Here is a 23,757-nt window from a genome sequence, read left to right on the forward strand (position 1 = left end):
CGGAAACGCGCCCAACGACAGCCATCTTTATAAAGGGTAGAGTGTCTGGCAAAGGGCTCAGGAGGCGTGTATCCCCAGAGCCGAATCTCAGCGACACAATTAATAGATGTTTTAAGTCAAAATCTATCATTTTGCATGATGTACTAAACAGTTATCGTGCTGTGAAGAAATTTCACAAATGTCCTTATAACCGTAGAGCGCCCCGCGTAGCAGAGATACAGCAAAGCTAACAATAGTTAAAATCACCTCGTTGGGTTACGGCTGGCAGGGCAGTTTTTGTCCTGGGATTTGCCACAAATTTGTAGTTTAGTTGTGTGCTAGTTGTGTTTCCATGACAACCATACAAATGCTTTACGGAATCATTTTGTTATACACAAACACAGTTCTCTCCCTCCATACATGATGTTTCTCTACACTCCTTCCTCTCTATTGCGAGCCGGGCCCTATTTACCCAACGTCTTAGTCGCCCAGCCCCGGTTTAGTCAGACCCTTTCAATGTAAGGACTGTAAGAAGCGCTGCAGGGATTGTTGGTATATACATAACCGATAATGTATTTCGTTTCAGGCACACTATCCGTCGCCTTAAAAATGTCCGCGGTCTTCTTAGCAGGGATCAGACAATTGTTTCCGCACGCTGGCGAGCCGGCTTACAACAGATCAGCGACCAGCAGGCAGCATTATTTCCCCTCGCAATGATGTCCTATGAATGCTGGCTCGGTATACCACTATTATTTATACTGTTTATTATATTTATATATTTTATTTTTAATTTATTCATTTTATTCAAGACTTTTAGCAGAGGAAAGCAAGAAGGGATGCTGATTGGTTCATACATTACTTTCGTTACAAAGTTGCACAGGTATCAAAATGTACATGTTTCGGCAGGATCCCTTTTTTCCAATATTAGGTTTTTATGGAACCTTAAGTGCCAAAAAACATATAACATAATAAAAATTAAACAAAAAAACTTACTCAAAATAAATAAAATAAATAAATATGAGCAGGTAAAATGTTCAGGTGATGTTAAAGGGACAGTAAAACATTTAGTAAATGAGCCGTTAATTATAGACGTTTTTTTTGCACACATTTTGATAAATAAATCCGCAAAATGTTTCTCCATTCCAAACGTTTTATTGGCCGCTTTGTAGTATGGCTCCTTTTAGGTTAAAACAGGCACTTTCTGGCACAAGCAACAGTCGAATTAGAAATAGATTATATATTCACTACAGGTGAGGCGGACGGGGTCGATAAACTTCGTCCCGTTGTCCCATCAGTAAATGTTACATTGAGCCTGGAATCCGGCCGCTAGGAAAGGATCCGAAAAACCTGCACAAAGTACAAGATCGGCGCGTTAGTTACAGTGACGTGTAACATTTAACCCTCGCTTTGCTGTAATTATGGTGTAAAATGCTCCCCCTTAACTATCGTTGTTCCTGAAGCCTGCACATTTCTGTATATTTAAACGAATGCTTAATGGAGGCCAACTAGACTTTTTTTTTTGCCAAAATACAGAAAGTTTGGGGTCACTAAGCTGTTTCCATGGCAAACAAGGAAATTTCTCTATGTAACATTATTGCAAAAGGGGTTTCCAACGATCTATTAGCCTTTTAAACTTAAACTTGGATCAGCGACCACAGCGTGCCATTGGAACACAGGAGTGATGGGAGTGATAAAGGGCCTCTGTACACCTATGAAGAGATTAAAAATCAGCCAGATTTCTGATCCATTTCATGTTATTTTATTGAACAAAATGTGCTTTTCTTTCAAAAACAAGGACATTTCCAAGTGACCCCCAACTTTTGAATGGTGGTGTGAACGTGTGTTTGTACCGTCAGTCACTTTCGTTTCACATCAACCCAATCAGAACTATGCCAAGACAAGCTACGTACCTAAATTACATATATTAATTACCGATTGATAGATTTTATGATATTTAATCCACAATGCAAGTTCGCTCTGAGATATACTTTACCTTTAGATTTAATGGGTTTTCCCAAGACAGACGTCACAGTCGGGGGACATCTGGTTACGCTTAACCAAGTTACCAATACCGAGTCTGAAAATTATTTTCTACCAGGACCATTAAATACGTGCCTTGAATCTATTCACCTCGATCCTAAACCCGCAACGCGAGGAGAGAAGCGCACGGATTCTATAGGTGTATAGGTATGGAATACGTGGTTAAGTCGCACGCCGCGTATTCCGATCTCAAAGAGGATTCCAAGTTGCGCAGATTCTTATGTAGCAAAACATCGTGGCTACTCGTAAAATATAATCCGTTCGTTATAAATTTACTATTTATGGAACATTTTCCAACTAACACACGTACATATTCCATAAAACCTGTAGCAAGCGGCTTGGCGGGGGCTCATCTTCAACATACGCCCAATAATCCCAGTTTTCACTGGTCGGGGAGATCCTCTGGCCTCTAACTGCCCCAGGGGATGAGTAAAATCAACAGAGGTCTGCATTGCAGCTCCCACTTTGCCTCCTCGCATCCCTAGCATGGTGGCTGTTCTGGTAAGGTGGACGAGTGGCCAATCTCTCCCGACCCCCACTCCCAGGGCTGGCCCTTACCTCTACCAGACCCCCCCACAACAGGGTATATTAAAATAGTTATAAAGCTATAGGGTGAAAGGGATTAGGGGGCGATGCACGAAAGCCACTGCGGCACCAAGTTTTAGAAGCGGTGCACTCACCATAGCAACCAATGGAATGTTCCTGCTAATTGTGACAACTTGCACCAGAACTGCTGTTTTACATAACCCCGTAAAAGCAGAATTACAGTCAGTACCCCTTCCAAGTTTTAGGGGTGTTCATTTTATTTCGGGGCTCGTTCTGTATTGCAGATCTCGTACAGGGATCAGGCTCTTATTCTAGCACAGAAACATAGCTGGCAGACAGATCGGCCCCATTCGGCCCCTGTCTAGTCACCTCGTTTCTCCTGCTGTAAAGACTCGAACCTTAATCAGTCGTTCTGTTTATTAAAGACCCGAGTGTCCTGCGACATATTCAGGCCCAGGGCAGCGGACCCCCCAACGCAAAACCAGGGGGCAGCTGAGAGCCCCAGGTGTGCCGCTGCTAAATGGGCTGGTTTCAAGGGCGCTCTCTGCTCTCCCCAAGGTCATTTACACGCCGACGCCGCAGCCTCCATAGACTCCTTTAATAAGTACTTTGCACCTTTAAATCAGAACGGCGGGCAGACTAAGCGGCCCATTTCTTGGATTATAGATCCAGTTATTCCCCAAACTCCCGTCTAGTAAGGATCATTGAGCCCTCAACCATTTACCATACAGGGGCAGATGAATGTCCTGACACCCCACGAAGAGTCCCACCATACAGCATCGAAAGCAACTCAACAGAAACGTGAAGTTACTATATGCATTAATAAATAATAATTAAACAATAATTAATAAATAAAAGCATATCTATTTCTCATTTAAGCCCAGAGAGAGATTTATTGGACAAAATCATCAAAATACAAACTACGGATTTAAATACAGAAATATAGAAGCGGGTGTTTGTGTTTTAAAACAGACGGAGTATTTCATCGGGATTTATAAACAGACACCGAGAACGGAAAACTTTGAGAATCCGAAGCAAACCGTTTCAGAACACGTTGATTCAATCTCATTTTACTGAAAATCACACTTTTTCGGCCAAGATCCGACCAGCCCGGCTTCTCGTGGGCCAAGCTCGGCGGGGTTGGTCCTTCGCAACACATAGTAAAAGAAGAAACGATACTTGATCTGCAAACCCCGGGGTTTGCGAATTAACCCGTTTAACCAGCTTTTAAGATTCATTCGGACGGATTATAAAAACAAGCTCTCCCTGAGAGGTCTGGAATATTCCTAAACAATTTCCAAACAGGATCAACACGAAGACACAGATACGGTACAGAAGAGCATACAAAGGATGAAGCATCAGGACAGAAGACGTATTATCAAGTCAAACGTCTGGTCACTAGTGCTGGGAATAGTAAACAGTACCTACGTACGTACACACACACACACACGCATGTACAGACACACACACACACACACACACACACTCTTATGCCTGCATGTTGGGAGTTACAGTACAAGAAAACAGAAAAGCTAGAATTATAATGTTCTGCCCTGGATTACCTGAGTTAATAATCTAGTTATAGACAGATTTAAAAGGACAGAGATCATTTGCACTTTAATGAGATGCCTTTCCATTTCTATGTCGTCCCTTTTGGATACGGTGTCTCTTATCCACATCTCCCTACACACGGCAGGTGGCGCTCTATTCAGACACCTGTGCGCATGCACAGCAGCAGCTCCTATTGTTTCTAGAATACCTGCCACTGACAGCTGCCATCACTAAAACCAACATGCAGGTCAGATTCTGGAACATACAATGTATGGATATATTAAAAGTACTTTTACAGTCCCTGTCAAATTTATTGAGCATAAAAATGGGGCAAACGGTTAATTAAGCCAAAGGTGGGCAGTCTTTTATGACCCTTTTACTTAAAGGGTTAATTAAATCAGTCCTGTGTTGCAATGGCAATTGGAACACAGGCGTGATGGGAGTGATAAAGGGCCATTGGAACACAGGAGTGATGGGAGTGATAAAGGGCCATTGGGACACAGGAGTGATGGGAGTGATAAAGGGCCACTGGAACACACGAGTGATGGGAGTGATAAAGGGCCATTGGAACACAGGAGTGATGGGAGTGATAAAGGGCCATTGGAACACAGGAGTGATGGGAGTGATAAAGGGCCATTGGGACACAGGAGTGATGGGAGCGATAAAGGGCCATTGGAACACAGGAGTGATGGGAGTGATAAAGGGCCGCCGGAACACAGGAGTGATGGGAGTGATAAAGGGCCGTTGGAACACAGGAGTGATGGGAGCGATAAAGGGCCGTTGGAACCCAGGAGTGATGGTATTCCATTAAAAAAAAAAATCAGCCGTTTCCGGCTACATTAGTCATTTACAGCATTAACGTCTCACCCCAAGCTTATGAGTGGTAGCGCGTGCGTATATGTAGGTAACAAACAGAGAAAGGAAAATAAAATCCTGCTTTCCTAATAAATTATTCATTTCCCCTGAGTTCTCCTTTGGTATATTATCTTGCAGTGATTGCACCGCAGCTTTTATCCCCTATTGTCTGGATTGCATGGATCAACTTTGGTAATATATACCGTATACATATATATAAAAAGGAGGAGAAACAATATTTAACTTATGCCTAGAAGGGGAGAATATATATATATATATATATATATATATATATATATATATATATATATATATATATATATATATATAAAAATCCCCTTCTAGGCATAAATAAAATATTTTTTGAATATATATATTATATATATTACGCACGCACACGCTGTTGTACTATGTTTATGGTATTTGGGATATAGGTACGTTCTAGATATATTTGGAATGATTTCCTACAACAAAATAAAAGCAGCTTCCATTAACCCTTACATAAAAACCATAGGATGGGAGGTAGACGCACACAGATGGACCATGCATAATTGGAGGGCTCTGGAATACAGGAGTTTAGCCTTTATACCGAGGCAGCGATTTAGGAAATTTGCAGCGTATATTAAAAATGTTATTTTCTCCTTCATTAAAATACGCCCAAAAGGAATCAACGTAAACTTAGGAGAGTCCATCCAGGTTAAAATAATACCTAGAACCACTTTACAGTGATCCGTAACAAATATGATCCGCAAAATAATATACTTCGTGAAAACGCTTAGATACACAAATACATAATAACATAATGATGACATCATAGGTACGTCTGATGTACAACAGATATATGACTGTCGTCAGGGTAACGCACCCATTTGATGTAAAACATGATATTCTGCTGCTCAAAGTACGTTGGGATTTCTTGTAAGATTCGTCACAAGGCACACGATTCTAATATTTAACCCCTTAAGGACAATGGGTTGTCCTTAAACCCATTAAAAACAATGTATTGTGAGCACGTACAGGTACGGGCTTTGTCATGAAGGGGTTAAGAACTGCATTTTTGTTCCCCAGCACGTTAAACGCATACATTTAAAGTGCATCGCTAATGCAGAATCTAAAGCATTTTCAAAGACTAGAATTTGGAAAAAAAAATATTTTAAAGGATTTCACTTCTTAGAAGAAAAGGCTGTTTTTCCCCTATAAATGGGAGAAGAATCAGAAAGGAACGTCTATTCACTAAAGAGTGGGTTTCCGGAGATTTGAACATTTCAGCTTCCCGACTTCAATCGATGGCCAACCTCGACGAGGCTCTCCCTCACCACGGGCAATAAGAGTCGGGGGGCTTGTCTAGTAGAATGGTCTAGAACACATGCAAATCGCCGATATGCAGCTGCCTGAAAAAGTATTATATATATTTTTTAAAGAAAATAGCACAATATTTTAAATAAAAAAAAGGAAAATGAAGAACTCTCCCACATTGCCTATGTGTTATACAGGGTCTAGTGCTGGAGAAGCTCCACTCAAGCTGAAAAGTCCTACAAATTCACTCTTTAGTGAATAGACCTAGTTGCGACTCAGGCAACCAGACGTTGATCAATTCCATTTAAACCAGTTGCAATCGGGGGGGGGGGGGGGGGAGCAAAGTAAGCATTCCGTTTTCAGATTGTTAGTACAGTACTAAATCTTTTTTTTTTTTTGGTTACGATTATTCTTTGTTCTGCAAAAGACAACGCGCGCGAGATCAGAACATTCTGTGAGGTTTGGATGCATACTCCGGCCAGTCATACACATCGGGTAAGAAAGAGTCGTATTCTGTGCTCCACACTTTGGATCTAACGTAGGCGTTCTTGTCCAAGGGTTCGGGGTACTGGAAAGCCATTCCGTTTCTGTACACAAATTCCATCACCTAAAATAAATAAAAACATGCGCAGGAGATGAGAAATCGCAACACCACCAATCAGAAAGTAATCTCTTTTAGGATTCTCACAGAGCTGGTTGGTTGCCCTATGGTCCTTGGCAGCAGAGTGGTAGCCGACCACATGGAATAAGGCTGGTCATGGAGTAGGGTGACCGCTCCAGCCATGTATTCTCATTTACATATTGCAGACCAGACCAGATAGATAGTGCTGCCCTGCAGTATGGAGAATGTATAACTGGCTAATTGGTTAACTTCCACAAGCCTAGACATCCCACATACCGCGGGGCAGCGCTTCACGTGTGCTGGTCAACACGAAACTACGTATACGTGCCGTGGAAAACATGGCCGATGTGGACATCCTATCATGGAGGCAAACGCTTGCATCTTCAACTCCAAAATTCTTCACACAAGGCTGGTGATGGCGGCAGGAGCACGGTAGGGTCTAATAATGTGGTGTAGGACGAGGTATGGCTGTGGTGGTGTGGAAGCGTGAACGTGTAGCGTGAGGATGGTTTAATGTGTGTCCGCGTGTTACAGTATTTGTGGGTCTGGGCCCCCAGCTCGTTGACAAAATCCAGCCCTCCCCATCAACAGCGTTGGCCAGAAGTCTTGTAGACCAACGTTGGGAGGTCCGAAACCACCTACTTTCACCGCGATGCATATGGAGACCTCCTGGATATTAGACAGCGGCGGGTAAAGCCTTCCCTGCGCCATCTCCTCGGCCGTTAACTGTTCTGCCAGGGCCTACCAGAAAAGAAAAATGCAGAAATAAGGACAAAACCGGCTTTTATCCGAGCTTCCTAAACCTTTTGGCGACCGGGACTGAACTTCTCTCGGCTTCCTCCGACAATTATCCAAAAGCCGCGATCTGAGTATACACTAAAGCAGTCTCTGTCTGACCAGAGGCACGCGTAATAGATTCCGCGTATAAGGCAGACATGCGCCACCAGCTCCGGTGTTACTGGAAACCGGCGCTCCGTTATCTCTAGAGCAGAATTCATTCATTTCTCTTGTAGTTTCATGAAACCCCCACAAGCCCCCCTGGTTGCCACCATATTAAAAAAATCTATTATATCTCATCTTATTACGCATGCTTTCCTGTATATGAACCAAATACGTATCCTTCAAATGCTTCTCTCTTGATCCCCTCCCGGCCACCCACAGCCATAACCCCTCCCGGCCACCCACAGCCATAACCCCTCCCCTCCCGGCCGCAAACAGCCATAACTCCTCCCCCTACAGCCATAACCCCTCCCACCCACAGCCATAACCCCCTCCCCCTCCCGCCCACAGCCATAACCCTTCCCCCTCCCGTACGCCCACAGCCATAACCCTTCCCCCTCCCGTACGCCCACAGCCATAACCCTTCCCCCTCCCGTACGCCCACAGCCATAACCCTTCCCCCTCCCGTACGCCCACAGCCATAACCCTTCCCGGCTGCCCACAGCCATAACCCCTCCCGGCTGCCCACAGCCATAACCCCTCCCCCTCCCGGCCGCCCACAGCCATAACCCCTCCCGGCCGCCCACAGCCATAACCCCTCCCCCTCCCAGCCGCCCACAGCCATAACCCCTCCCCCTCCCGGCCGCCTACAGCCATAACCCCCCTCCTGGCCACGCCTACAGCCATAACCCCTCCCCTCCCGGCCGCCTACAGCCATAAGCCCTCCCCCTCCCTCTATTCACCCCTCCTTTTGTCGCAATAACCCTACTACTCCTTTAGATTGCAAGCTCATAAGCAGAGCCCCCAAAAGCCTGCTAGGAACTTTGTATTAAGCACCATAAGGCTGGATGGTAGGTCAGGGGCCGGGTTCTCATCCCCTGATGTGTCTGTATGTATTAATGTATACTTTGTGTGTTAGCCGCCCCATTTATATGAACTAATCTCTAGCAAGCGACTTCCAGCAGGGGAGGTAATGACATAAATGTAGGTTGAGATAGGAGGAACGGCTCCGCAGAGGTTTTTTTTTTTTTTTTTATAACTACACCCACCTTGGCAGCTTCAAGGAAGACCCGGTCACTGATATGGCGCACGCCGCTCAGAATTACCGCCAGGGCAACACCTGTGTGGAAATCAAAACGCAGCGGGGGGTCACGGAAACAAGCAATCACAGGCATCAAGATCAACTAAATGAAATCTGTAAGAAAAGGAGGTTCGATCCGTCCCAACTGAGAGGTTTAAAAGGGACAGAGCATGCGCGTGAGACAGGAAGGAAATACCTGGGAATATGTAGGCATTGTTCCCCTGCCCGGGTTTATAAGATCGTCCGTCAGGCAGAGTCACCGTATCAAACGGACTTCCGCTGGCAAACAGACAGCGTCCCTGTACAAGGATATCAAACGGTGAACGCGTCATAAATCAATTCATCTTACATCATCATGAACAAAATAAAACACTTGTATAAAATAAAAGATACAAAAAATTCAAGGAAAAAAAAACCTATTTTATAGTAAATTCCGCATATTACTCGTGCGGCTGTGTTTTCATTTTATTGGTGTCATTCCTGTGTGACGTGCCTGGCCCGTCATTGGACGTTAAGGGGTTAAAGGCTGAGTTTTGTACGTTTAGGTTTTGTACGCTGGGAGTTTTGCTTGATGGATCCTATCATAGCCTTTTAACCCCTTCCGTACCGTGACGTAGCTGGTACTTCCTGGTTGGGCGTCACCCACAGACCGGGGCGTACCAGGTACGTCATCGATGATGACGGTGTCCCCAGCGATCCGTAGCAGCCACTCCCCCTCAATTCCGTGCACGTGATCGCTTTGAAGTGAATCACAAGCATGGAATTAAAATATTTAAAAAAAACAAACAAACTGCGGCCTTCAAGGGACGCCGGTCCTGAAGGGGTTAATGAACTGCGGTATACATTTATATCCAACGTATACAGAGGTAGTGAATGAGATAAAGGGATGTCAGTTTCAGGTGTCTAGAATTTGGCCCAAGTCAAACCGTACAGCGCTGCGGAATATGACGGTGCCATATTAATAAAATAATAATGAATGATTCCCGTTCCTCACCTCCGTCAGAGTGTACGCTTCCTCCGCCGTGCACTCGGCTTTTAACGTTGGATTACTCAGGGCAAAGATGATCGGCCTCTCGTTAATGGAAGCCATGGCTTTGATGACGTCCTCTGTAAAGAGACGCCCGGCGCCTGCTACACCTGCGGTCAAGCAGACAAAGCCAAATATGTAATCCTCACGGCCCAACAAAAACTATGCATTATTAAATGAGTCTGTTTCCACCGCTGGGTAAAAATTGCTGCATAAACAAAAGGGTTAAAGACGGAGATTTACCAATGATTGCAGCCGGCTTTAAAACATTCACCGCATCCAAGAAGGTTTTCACGCTCTGCTTCGGGGCCGGGTGGGCAAAAGACTCCTGATTGCCGTCCGCACTCTCCTCTCGGCCCTGAAACGGAGTTTAAAAAAAAGATATAATATACATTTTTTTTTTTTTTTTAAAGGCAGTTTTGCCTCTTGCAGGACCGAAATAATACTTAGGGGGTCTCGCCAGAGCCTTTTGGGGCAGCGCTTTACTGGCGAGCAACTAGCGTCATGCGCATACAACGCAGCAGGATGCCTCGGAGCAAAGCGGCCCATCTGCATCAAAAACATACGCTCGGCAAGTCGTGAGCAGCTACGTATACCGGCCTGGGGGGGGGGGCAGCATCCAGGGCCGGACCGGGACGGCAAATCGGCCCCGGTAACTTGGTGCCCGCGGCAGCGTGGTGTTTTTAGTACGGCGCACTGGTGGAAACGCACCGCTGCGTTACTTCTTTATGTTCCAGGTAAATGCTAGATCACCAAATCAGGGGATTACGGGGGGCTGACAGCCGGGTTGCCAGTCTGGGGCTTCAAAAACGGGAGCAAATTGCCCCATTTAGGCGATCAGCCGCCCCCCTCCAGACGATACGAGTCTTAAAGACACAGCGCCCCTTTTATTGCAGAGAAGACCGATAGTGGAGGGGGTGGCGGAGGGTCCAAGAGCGGCGCGTAAGGTAATTACATCTGATTGAGAGATTGCGCTTGAGCGCTGTGCTTACATTCACAGCCAGACACCTTAAGACCCATTGTACAGCACTACAGCATATGATGGCACTATATAAAATAATAATAATAATAATAATAATAATAAACGGAGCCTCCATGTATCACCTGAACCAATAAGCCGAACTTGTCGAACATCCAGATTTTCTCCCGGGCATTCTCCGCGGTCAGTCCTCTTTCCATCATGGCCATGACGATGAGGTTGGCAATCCCAAGCGCAGCCTGAGGAAAAAAAAATACGAGAATCGATATGAAATACCCCAAAACGCAACGTCCGCAAAGCGCACAGAGAGCGGCCTGGTGGGAGGATGAGGGGTTAAATACCACCTCCGCCGATAATTAACCAGAATCGCGGAAACAACGTCCGGGTCAGAAGATTTATCGGTTCTCACCGTACATCATGGGGGCTTAACCTCGAAAAGCACAGAAAAGCTTTCATACTATATTAATAGCACCAAATAACGGGGCACACAGCAGGACTGCTTTAAAGAAAATCTTTTTTTTATTGGTATTTTATATCTCTCACCTCTCCGGCTCCAAGGAAAAGGAAGTTTTGCTCAGTGATGGGTTTGCCGAGGACTTGCTGCGTTGCCAAAAGCCCGGCCAGGGCTACCGAGGCGGTGCCTGCAAAGGTCAGAGTAAAACTTAGCTACGGAGGGTGGTAGATAAACTGAAAAGTCTCCCAGCAGAAGTGGTAGAGGGTAATACAGCGAGGGTATTAAACATGCATGGGATAGACATACAGCTCCTGAATCTCAGACGAGACCAACGACTCATTAAGGTTTGAGTCTTAAGATCAGGAAGAACAGGCGACTAGACGCGGGCCGAATGGGGCCGATTTGCTACAACAACATGCCTTAGAAGTTAAAGCCCATTTAATACCTTGGATATCGTCATTGAACGTGCAGTATTTCTCTCTGTATTTCCTCAGGAAGCGGAAGGCATTGTGGTTTCCAAAATCCTCAAACTGAATAAGAGTATTCTGGCCGTACCTAAAATATTAAAAAACGGCATTCTTACCAAAAACAACAGTAGTTATTAACAAAAACAACAGTAATTAAGGGATGAGAAATCACGAGACCAACACGTGGACGTCATACGAAACCGAACATTCATTCCGCCCTCTACTAATATTAAGACCGGACTTAGCCGGTGGAAGAAACACGCATTTTACTGAAAGCAGGAAAAGCCAAAAAGATTTAAAAAACCCAACATTTTCTGTATATTGGGGGTCGGCCCGCAAACTATAACCACGTGTGACTTCTTACCGGTCAGTAACGGCGTCCATGAACTCATCGATGAGCTCGTCGTACAGCTCGGTGCGGTCTCTCTTCTGGTAAAGCCCCATGTAGAACGGATCCTTAAGCAGGGTCTGCGAGAAAGAACCCGACGCCATCAGCGGCCCCTTCGTGTCACGCGGTGACATCACAACGTATCACAACCTCTCCGCACCGGCGGATCCAGGCCAATAAACAGTTAACCATCTGCCGGTTATCCATTCCCGCTCAACCGTTACGGACCCAAAACCATCGCATCTACCATCCAGCAATAACCTCACCGAATGCCGCGCTATTATCTCGGATGGGATCAACACTTCAATATTAATCAGGTCTGATATAAATCCAGCCATTTGGCACAACAGGAATATTACCAACATTATCCTAAAACGGATGCTTTCATCTACTTTACTGAGAGGGTGGTAGGTAGGTGGAACAGCCTCCCAGCAGAAGCGGTAGAGGGTAATACAGTGAGGGGATGTAAACATGCATGGGATAGACATACGGCTCCTGAATCTAAGACGAGACCAACGACTGATTAAGGTTTGAGTCTTTACAGCAGGAATAACTGGGTGACTGGACGGGGGCCGAATGGGGCCGACCTGCTGGCAAATTCGGTTTCTAACTCATCTACGGCGACTCCAACGCAGAAGACCTTTGAGTGGTCACGGCGGGTAATTGTTTGCCGTCGCCTGTCATACCAGCCAATCGGCTTACCGGATTATCAGTCCCGACGTCAATAACCACGGGAAGGCATTTCTGAGGCCGGATCCCGGCGCACGCCGTGTACAGGCAGAGCTTCCCGACCGGTATCCCCATCCCGTAAACCCCGAGATCTCCGAGGCCCAGAATCCGCTCTCCATCGGTGACTACTACCGCCTGGGGGCAAAAAATACATAAATAATAATATTAAAAAGTCATATATTTGATATCCGGCCCTGGAGGAGCACTCAAGTTAATTGACATTAATAATTATTATTTTTAATAATATCTCTTTCTTTAACCCCTTAATGACAAAGCCTGTACATGCACTGACTCACAATGCATTGTTTTTAATGGGATTAAGAAGAACCGATTGTCCGTAAGGGGTTAAGCCGAGGGATACTTCAGAGCCGTTGCGGTAACATTTGTTGTCGTTGACCTGGTGGAACGCAGCACTTCTTTCTCACGCGTTTCCTGGAAAAATACTTTCCTTACCATTCATGAAAATCAATGCTATAACCACAGATTATCCATTAGGCAGGTGCCTAGGGGCCCCAAGCCACCCCGTAACCAGCCACACAGGGGGGCTCTTCTCCCGTGAGGAGGGATACAGACTAGTTTCTTGTTTGTGTGCGTCCAAGCGCACTACAGTGTTTTGCAGGGGACGGGCCGCGTGCCTAGGAGCCCCGAAGGTCTTGATCCAGGCGATGGTGGCTTCATAACTATAGGGGGCGTCTAATGAATTCCGGGCACTGCTCCTTAAAACGTATACGATGGAACTAGAACTACAAAACTAAGAGGGCTGGAAGGATCTGGGTTATATCACATGACATTTATTGATATAGCGCCAGCAGATACCGTAGCGGTGTTACAGCGGAATCATTGAAGATCTGGCCGGTGGTTTAGGGGGGAGGTGAAGCAGTGGGAAAGGACGGCCGGGATGGGGATGAATGGGTCGGGTCCGGGTTATCTGTAGAGGTTGCTGGTCATTCAGAAGGCTTGATTAGGACGATGGCTGAGAGTGATCGGAGTGAGTACGCTTCTCTAAGAAGGTTTTGAGAGAGCAGAGACAGCGAGACAGCCTGACGGGCGAACGTCGTACCTTTACATCGGTCTCCGGCCAGTGGTCCAATATGGATCGAATGTGTCCTTTATCTAATATAGAAATGTACAGCCCTCTGAAAAGAGAGAACGGAAAATAACATAAAATTATTAAATATCCACCGCCGGCCGACGATAAAACGCCACGCCGCCCGACAAGAGCGACCCCGCTCGGACTCACTTGGGCCTGCGGAATATGTGCCCGTACTGCGAGCACGCCAGCCCCACGGTTGGCGTGTAGACGATCGGCATCAGCCTCTCGATGTCATCCTGTAATATTCTGTAGAAAAGCTTCTCGTTCCTCTCCTGAATCCCCATTATATAAATATATCTGAAAAAAATAAACCGTTTCATTACCAGATATCAGCATTTTGCTGGTAAGTACTCCTCCGGGGGGACCCCTGTGCTTATTGGCAGATCAGTACATGTGACCCCTTTTTATGGGGCATAGAGCTGAGTGGCTGCGCATGCACAGGCAGAGAACACGTCCGGCATATCGTACAACGCACTCTAATCAGCCAAAAACATTGGACATTCTGAACAAGACCAATGGACCAGTGGCCGTACCGGTCAAAAGCCAGTCAAAGATTCTACAGGTTGCCATGACGACCTGACCACCCAGAACCTGAAGTACTCTTGCAGACAGACCCAGTAAGCCCAGCGTAATAATCAATAACCCCCCCCCGTCCAAGATAAGACTACCAACGTAGCGTCAGGTGGTCACCATGTCGATTCTGAGAGCCATGACTTCCTGGGACGTCTCGGCCGGTTGAGTTTAATGTTTAAATCTTTATTATCTGTATTTTTCGACTATTAGCCTGGATCATGGAGCGCGGCCCACGCCGGGGACAGGTATGACGGATACGTACTTTTCTAGAGGGTCTTCCATCTTCCTCAGGTTCTTGTGGAACCGGGCAGCTTGGATGTCCTGAGTCTCTATCTTGGGGGGTAAGAGGCCCTGAAGGCCGAGTATTTGCCGCTCTTGTAGGGTAAACGCCATTCCCTAAATACACACAAAAGGCAGCAAAGTGATTCATTTCCCCTAAACGGCCCAAAAACAAAAACGTAGAGCCGAGGAGATCCGGCCCCCGGCCGCGCTCACGAGCCATGGCCTCCTCGCCATGGCCAGTCCGGTCCCCACTCCAGATACCGAGTCGGCTCGCAGAGGAATACAGTAACTTACAGTGAAAAGAAAGCCCGAAGACATCAACTTCAGCCCTCCCACACCTCATTCCTGATTTTTAGCCAAAAGAAGCTATTTTTCATATTTTTAGGGGGAAGATTCCTTCTTGACTTCAAAAGGTGATATTTCTATTTTGAGCAAGAAGCTCTAAAATTGTAATGTTTATAATTTATATTTAAAAAAAAAAATACATCATACAATTATATATTTATTTATAATCTTGGTTTTTTGTTTAAAAAAAATAATATATTTCAAAATTTTAAAAGCTTATAATATTTCTATTTTAATCAAAAAGCTCTAAAATTGTAATATTCATAATTTATAAAAAAAAATCATACAATTATATATTTATTTATAGTCTTGAATGTTCAAAAAAAAAATCTTTTAAAATGTTCCTTTTTTTATATATATATATATTTTAAATATTATATTATATTATATTATTATATTATTATTATTATTATTATTATGTTGCAGCCACCCCGGAAGAAAGCTTTAAACAGAGATATGTTTTTGTTACGTTTTTGTTACGTTTCTAATGTATTCTGGATTTTTGATATATATTTTGTTGCAGTTTGTTTATATTTTACCTCGTTCTGTATGGTTATGGGGCGTCCGGTTCGCTCACCTTGTTGGTTCTCGGGTTGAGGAGAAGCGCTTTGCCCTTTTCTTTCGTATGAACGGAGCGGCAGAGCGCCGCACCACGGCACACCGCGCCACGACACGCCAACACCCGCAGCCTGGACAGCATCTTCAGAAATCTGCCTGGGGAGGAAAAATATGTAAATTGTAACAAATCATTTAAAAACGTGCCGAATTCTTAAAAAAATACCCAAATAGTTTTCAAGTCATGATGCTGGAATATCTTAGTCCAGATACAGTGCATCGGAGGTCTGGAGGTCAGTTTTTAAAGGGGGCAGTCTGTCTGGTTTGATTCACCCCCCAAGAAATAAGCAGAGACATCTGATGCCAAAATCTCAGTAAGTGAACGGGTCAGAGGACTCTCGCACATACAGTCGGAATTGGATTTAGAATGTTGAAATGAGGATACAATCCAAGTCTTCTGGCCACACACCTGTGCGCAAGTATTCAGATCCCCTTACATATGCAAATGTCCCAGACGTCGGACCACTTGCACTACAGACTAAACGCGTGTGATGTGAGAGGGTGTGGGGTCTGTTTCTCAGCCACCGTTATGGGTTACCCCATGGGGTATTTAAGTGAGTCAGGGTGCATAACATATATATACCCCATCAGAAGATCCTTTAGTGCTGCAAGAGGATAGTAGTCTTAAGCTAGAGGGGCAAAGGCTTAAACGTAATATCAGGAAATACTGTTACCAAAAGGGTAGTGGATGCATGGAATAGCCTTCCAGCAGAAGTGGTAGATGTTAATAGAGTAAAGGCATTTAAGCAAGCATGGGATACGCATAAGGGCAAGCTAGATATAGGATAAGGGCAAGTACTAAAGGAAAGTACTCAGAGGTTGGGCAGACTGGATGGGCCTGCTGGTTCTTATCTCCCGTCACTGTTTCTATGTATTACAATACAATAGCGAAAATAATGATTTATGTAGCTCCAGCATAACAAGCATCATCTGGATTTACAGAAACAAATGGTAAGGCGGGTCCTGCTCAAAGGAGCTTACAATCTAAAAGCAGTATTTAGTGGAACACGGAGGAGAGGGGGCACCGTCACAGTCTGGGGTCACCGAACTGCGCGCTGCCAGCTTCCAGCGATAAAGTCAGGTGATTGGCGGCAGGACGGCAGCGACACTGCCTGCGAACCAGAGGCTCCCGGCCGGCACCAGAGACGGGTATCTCTAGCATGGGGTGCTGCCCAGTCCCTGGAAGCCGCGCACTTAATCCATGCTGGAGAACCGACACCTTAGTCAGTGTATAGAATGAGTCTCCGAGTGCGAAAGCACGAGGGGTTAATCAGAGCCTGCTGCTCCTTCAATCTATACCGAGTTATAAACAATACACAGAGAGCGAGTAAAGAGCCGAGCGGCGCCGACGGATGAGCAAACTCCACCGGGAAGGGCGCCACAACACCCATTTACACCCCGCTTCCCAGAGCCCCAGATTTAAGGTGCTGTTCCACTTACTAAAGCGACGAAAGATAAACCTCAGCAGCTCATCTTAATCATTTCCATGAAGGTTGAAGAACATAAAAAACAGATGCTTTTAAGATGGCAATGTTTGCTTTTGGGTCACATGACAATTAAGCGTTCCCAGTATAAATGGTGAATAAGACACAATTTTCAGTGAAATATGGGAAGGTTTGGGTGTTCACCATTGTTATGAACAGAAGAGTGTTACATTCAGGAAGAGCCTTTGAAACGCTTCATTCTGAGCCAGAGCAGCATAAAATGCTTTCGGGGGGGGCGGGCGGCTTGGTAGCTCTTATTGGTGCCCCCCGTTCCACCATCAAAGATTTCAGGGCTCCTTAACTTTGTGCTGAGGAAACAAGAAGATTTGGTCCTCCTGCAGGCCTTCTGGCTGGGCTGGGGGGGGGGCGCATATCCCTTAAGGGAGTGAGGCCCCAAAGAAACGGGGCATGGTGTCCACCGTGGCCCTAAGGCACATTTTTGGCACCACGCTCACCTCCTGCCACCCACAGCAGAGTGCTTGAACCGGAACTTAAACTATCACAAATGAAATGACTGTGTGACTGCAGCCTGCAAACTGTGTCTCTGCCCAGGCAGGGACTCTGTGCCTGTGAAGGAGCAGCTGCCAGAGGGAAGGGGGAGGAGACCACCTAGAGGGGGAGGTAAGGAGCAGACCAAGCCACAGCAAGGGGTGCACAGAATTAAATACAAGCTTTTTTCCCTCACTCCCGACTACCAGGCATTTTTTCTGCTCTCTACGTCTAGTTATCAAACGGTTTCTCCCTTCCCTGCTGCAGCTGCTCCAGTGGCCCGCTGCCTAAGCCAACCAGAAAAGGTATCTGAATCACTGAATAATGTGCTGTATATCTTAACATTTGTGATCATGGCCAATATAGCTGCATTTCTACCAGTTTACAATTAAATACTGTATATAAAACGTTATTGAATCTGATTGGACGTCAGCGCGGCTGTCAAAGATTCAAACTCCGCTGTATGGCAACAAGAAAAAAAAAAAAACAGAAGCTAAAGCTATGCCAACGGCTCTGAAGGTAATAGTACACTTTTAAACTGGTAATTCTTGATACTCCTATACGGCGCGTGGATAAATATTCTTGTGATAGCTGCCAAAAAAGCTGCAACTTTCTCCTTAAAGTTAATCATTAGCCCGGGCCGCTCCCGTTAATCACATCTCCGCCGTTAATAAGCCCTTTAGCCGGACACATTAGGATAGACTTTGGAAAATAATCATTTTCTTATTGCATTATACAGGGCCAAACCCAAAGAGCTAACGGAAGGGCAGAGCCGGCCCCGCATAATGTATAATGAAATCAGAAAGGGGAGCTTAAAGCCAACTCCCACATTTCTTATGCATTACACAGGGTCCACCTGCAGGAGACGCTCACCGCCGCCGGCCCTTCAACCTTACTCTTTAGTGAATAGATGCCATTCATTTGTTTCCCCTCCACTAAAGAGAGTGAGGTTACAGGGGAGTTGCAGTTTCATCTCGCTGACTTCACGTTACATAGCGCCGGCCCCAGTGACGGACAGATCGGTCGAGCATGCAGAATCACTACGTATAAAAAGTGATCCGAGAGCAGAGTTTCAGAATCCGTGGCAATAAAAACTTCAAGGCAGCGCCGCGCAACTTTCACCATCCGAATACGACGACCAAGGAACCTACGGCGTTTTACACAGACAGGAGGGGGCACCAGCCCAGGAGCCCCCTAGGGGCAATAACGGAGGGCAGTAAGGGATGATGCAATGATCATCACCTGCGTATGCACAGCACGCCCGTATAATTTATCATATATCTGCATAATAACAAAGTCCCTCCAAACGCATACATTTGTGATACAGTGAGCAGATCTCCCTCTAACCAGCCCCCAAAATAAAGAGAGCACGTCCGCTTCACCGCTCCATCCCGAAGCGTGCCGGCGGGCAGGACGTCACATGACATATGTCGTCATATCCCGGCGCTCAGCACGGAAGCCATGCGCTGAAACAGAGGTCTGTAGGAGCAGAGCCTGCGCTCCCATCACGGGACGTAAGAAAGGTAAGAGAAGAGAAGAAAGAAGAGCGATAAGAAAACGGAGAGGGGAGAGAAAGATATCAGGGAGAGATCACGAGACAGAGCGAGAGAACGGGAAGGATAATGAGGAAGATGGGGAGAGATCATGAGAATGAGGAGAGAGGGAAGTGAGGAGAGATAAAGAGAAAGGAGAAAAATATGTATGCGGGGGAAGCATTTCCCCCTCGGATTTAGGGGGCCGCACCTGCTGCCCCATTGTTACTCTTATAAGGGGGTATGACGTAGCAGCTCATCCACCAAGCTTTGAGATCGCTTCATCCGATCAGATGACAGCAGATGGCCCCCAGGTGGACGGGGGGGGGAGGGAGGACGAAGCAGATGCGTAATCATTCACAGATCCACTAATAGGTCACCCGCAGAGAGGAGACATCGCGGCGTCCCCGGGGGCCCCACCGAGCTTCCCCTTTCCTCTACAGATCACGAGTCTCGTTGTGCAAGAAGTTTCCAGCGGCCCGAGGCCGGAAAGCCTTCCACAGGATCGGCAGCAGCTAGAATCGCCGAGGCGGATCCCTGCTTCTCTCCGGATCCGGCCGGTATCTCCGAGCCAACGCCGCCAACCGCTAATCACAGCTCAAACGGGATCTCAAGGGCCAGCAAGTGCTCGGAAATGACTCTAAAAAGGTCATTTAACAAAAGTGATGTCAGCGCTTCCTGTGTTGGAGTAAATCGATGTCACACACGCGTTAAAGCATTATACAAAAAGTGTATTAAAAAAAAAAAAGGATTTTGGTAAAGTTACTGTATTAACCCACTCAGTACCAGATGAAAGAACAGGCTGCTAGTGCCTGATATCTTATTAACCATTGAGCCATTGGAATATAGAGAAGTTCTACTTTACTGAGAGGTTGGTAGGTAAGTAAGTGGAACAGCCTCCCAGCAGGAGTGGTAGAGGGTAATACAGTGAGGGGATTTAAACATGCATGGGATAGACATACGGCTCCTGAATCTAAGACGAGACCAACGACTGATTAAGGTTTGTAGTCTTTAGAGGAGGAAGAACAGGCGACTAGATGGGGGCCGAATGGGGCCGATCTGCCGGCAGATTCTATGCATCCCAAGGTAGATAAAGCCCAATGATTACAATTCCTGGATTGCCCCTGGAAGTGCGATAATTCATCTACAAAAAGGACAGAGGCAGATACTTGGCCCGCTGCCTCCGGTTACAACATAACCCACATTAACCCATTCACTGTAAACCAAAATGAGCTTACTCCAAGAAAAAAAAAGGAAAGCAATAAATACCCTCACCTGGGGTAAGTTTTAGGAAAGGGCTGTAAAGGGGGCACAGGGACAGGGATGCCCCGACACCCAGCAGCTGCCCGCAGACAACAAACACATTATGAGGGCTGTTATTACACCAAAAGGGGTAAACGCAAACAGATGGGTGTGTAGTCTGTATGTGTATATCTATTCATGTATGTATGTATGTATGTATGTATGTATGTATGTATGTATGTATGTATCTATCTATCTATCTGCTCATCAGCAACTATCCTTAGTCTCCATCATGGTTACACAGCTTTCCCCCTCCCGCCACCCCCGCATACTATGTATGAGTACCCTGCTTACTACACTACAGCAATTAACACATTAACACTTTATACCAGTCCAAGTCCGGCCCCCTATAGCTTGCGGCAGCCATCACCTCCCCCGGTAACACTCACCCGCCGATGTAATCAGACTTCGGCCTCCTCGGTGTAACAGGAAGACGCGTACAGTGCGTGGGAGTAACGGGGTAAGGCGTGAGCACCGGGGCAGATAAACAAACACAATGCACGGACCCCACCTCCCGAAGCGGCTGCTCCCGTCTGTACCGGCAGCCGGACTGACACTCAGACGGATGGAGCAACAGGGCCTGGAGAAGGGGCGGGAATAAAACGCTCACTGCTGATTGGTGCCGGACAGAGTCCAATCCCAGGCTACACACGGGTGTGAGTGAAGCCTGACAGCTTGACAGCGCGTTGCTGGGTACGGAAGCCGCGAGGAGTGAGGGGGCTGATGACTAGCAGGGACTGTTCTTAGTGGCCATTGGCGTGTGATTGTTTCAGTGGGAAATTGTTGTTGGCGAACGCGCGAAGCCAGAGCTTGTATAGAATAAACTTCAACTAGATGCATCCCAGAGGCGGGCAGGGAAAGGGGTGCGATGGTTCCCTGGACTGCTCTGAATTGGGTCAAAGACCCCTTCTTTGGTGTTAATTACAATTCCACAGTCCACACATCACCACCAGGTCATAGTATAGTATGGTATAATGTAGTGTTTAAACCGTCACTGGATCCTTTCTGTGATCCATTTATCAGCTCTGTGTTGAATGGCGCCCGCTTACTATGTTCGAAACACTATGTGGCTGTATATTATAACACCGGGCCACTGGGCTGCGCTTACCCCCTGGGCTAATAGTGCCGACCTTCCCAGAGGAGTGGAAGCTGTTATAGCTGCAAAGGGGGGGGGGTCGATTATATATTAATATCTGAATGTGAATGTGATGTCATCAAAGACCCTGATGGTGTAATGGTCAGGTGTCCCAATACTTTTGTCCATATAGTGTTGCTAAAATATTTTTCACCAGCAGGTGTCAGTATAAGACTACAGGCAATGCACTATATGAACTATATGCGCTATATGCACTATATGAACTATATGCGCTATATGCATGAGTCTATATAAAACCTCTGCAGAAGCAAATCCATAAACAATAACATAAGCTTTATTTGCGTAGTGGTAGCAGGCGCCGGTCACACGAAGGTTAAGCTGACCGGTGCAAAAGAAAAAAAAAAAAAGGGTTTATATAAACATCACACAATGAATTAACTAAATTAATTGATCAAAACAATCTATAGCTGATGCCTTTTGTTTGTCATCATTTGGAGATATTTAGTATAAAAGTCTACACACGGTAGGGGATATCTGCGTGATACGCGTAGACAACTTTCGGTGCCGGCACTTCCTCCGTAGATTATTGAGACACCATAAGGCGCATGGAGCGGTGGGTACCGGGAGAAGAGAGATATTATATCAGTATATCTGCCCCTCATATGTCATCGCTATCGCAGGGGCACATTACTTAGGCTGCCGAAACATTATGACCACAGCGGCTGAAGTTCCATTGGACAGCTCTGCGAAATATAATGGCGTTATATAGAACAATAATAATAATAATACCTATAATATACCGTAATTACACAATTGTTCTACGTCAGCACCATGGACAGTTCACAGAATCAGTTCACAGTCTTAGATCTCTTGGGATTCAGTCTCAGTAGTTTATCTTTATATTCCTTTCCTGAAATAACCCAAGCGTATAAAAAGTATGGACATGTAGATTTTGATAAATCTGTAATCTGAGGGCCAAAACCTATTCAGACCTCAAACCTCGCTTGGAAACGTATGTATGTATGTATATGTATATATAAATATATATAAATACAGTTTTTGCCCGAATACAGGCCCCACTTTTGTCCACTCACTTTAAGTCTTTTTTTATTTTTCATTTATCGCTGCTGTGGGCAAGCTGCAGGGTTAAGATCCAGATCCCCCGCAGCGCTGCAGGGAACCTGGATCCTCCTCTCCGGCTGCCCGCACTTCCGCCGGGGCTTCTATAATGGAGCACCGGCGTGACGTAACCTTTCCGGTCCGGTGCTCCATCATAGAAGGCCCGGTGGAAGCGCCGGCAGACGTCCACTCGATCCGCTAGACACTAGGGAGTCTGGGGGTGCATTGGTAAATTGGGGGGGAGTGGCATTTCTAGGGGTCAGATTGGCATATGGGGGGGCAGAGTGGTGTATCTATAAGTAAGGTGCATTATGAATCCAGGGGGGACCTAAAAATGGCTATTGGTTTTCGGTTTGTATATATCTATATCTATATATATATATATGTATGTAGGTGTTTGTATAATTTTGATGACAATTTCCCTTTAAATCTTCTACTTATATTTGAAATCTATTTCTATATAGTTGATAATTAATTATACTCTTGTAGTCTTCATTAAAAGGCAGAATCTGGAAGTATTTAGAAGAATAAAGAGGTGTTTCTATATAACTACAGACAGCAAGTTTAAAGGAAATATCAGTAAATAATAACTAAAAAAAAGAATAAAAAAGGGAATTTGAAAATCTACATTCAGAATTGTTCTCGCTATTACCCTCTGTCAGATTGTTTGTTACTTTGCTGGGTGTGAATAGGCTTTCGTTCACCATATTACATATGAGGGAGGAAAAAAGGGGGGCACTTAATGGTTAAAGGGGTCCCGAAAATGCCCGTTCTCCCAGCGGAGGGGATAAGGTTTATTTTCGTTTCTCCACGTGGGTAGAATTTTACCCGCAGGAAGCAGAATTCCGGTAATCCTCAGACTGCGCGTCGGCGG

General features: G+C 45.8%; 1 protein-coding gene across 1 annotated transcript; it reads right to left on the reverse strand.

Annotated features, from left to right (window-relative positions):
• Positions 1 to 1,111: 1,111 nt before the first annotated feature.
• Positions 1,112 to 21,155, reverse strand: ME2 (malic enzyme 2). Its single transcript, XM_053448218.1, has 17 exons — positions 21,058 to 21,155; positions 15,824 to 15,960; positions 14,882 to 15,015; positions 14,194 to 14,343; positions 14,014 to 14,089; positions 12,927 to 13,088; positions 12,201 to 12,304; positions 11,815 to 11,924; positions 11,459 to 11,556; positions 11,041 to 11,154; positions 10,180 to 10,294; positions 9,904 to 10,046; positions 9,106 to 9,208; positions 8,878 to 8,948; positions 7,532 to 7,630; positions 6,741 to 6,874; positions 1,112 to 1,326 (listed from the first exon to the last, which is right to left on the reverse strand). The coding sequence occupies exons 2-17, from the start codon at positions 15,944 to 15,946 to the stop codon at positions 1,281 to 1,283; spliced, it is 1,782 nt and encodes a 593-aa protein (XP_053304193.1). The 5' UTR covers positions 15,947 to 15,960; positions 21,058 to 21,155; the 3' UTR covers positions 1,112 to 1,280.
• Positions 21,156 to 23,757: the final 2,602 nt, after the last annotated feature.

Source organism: Spea bombifrons, chromosome 1, assembly GCF_027358695.1.
Source record: "Spea bombifrons isolate aSpeBom1 chromosome 1, aSpeBom1.2.pri, whole genome shotgun sequence".
NCBI lineage: Eukaryota > Metazoa > Chordata > Amphibia > Anura > Pelobatidae > Spea > Spea bombifrons.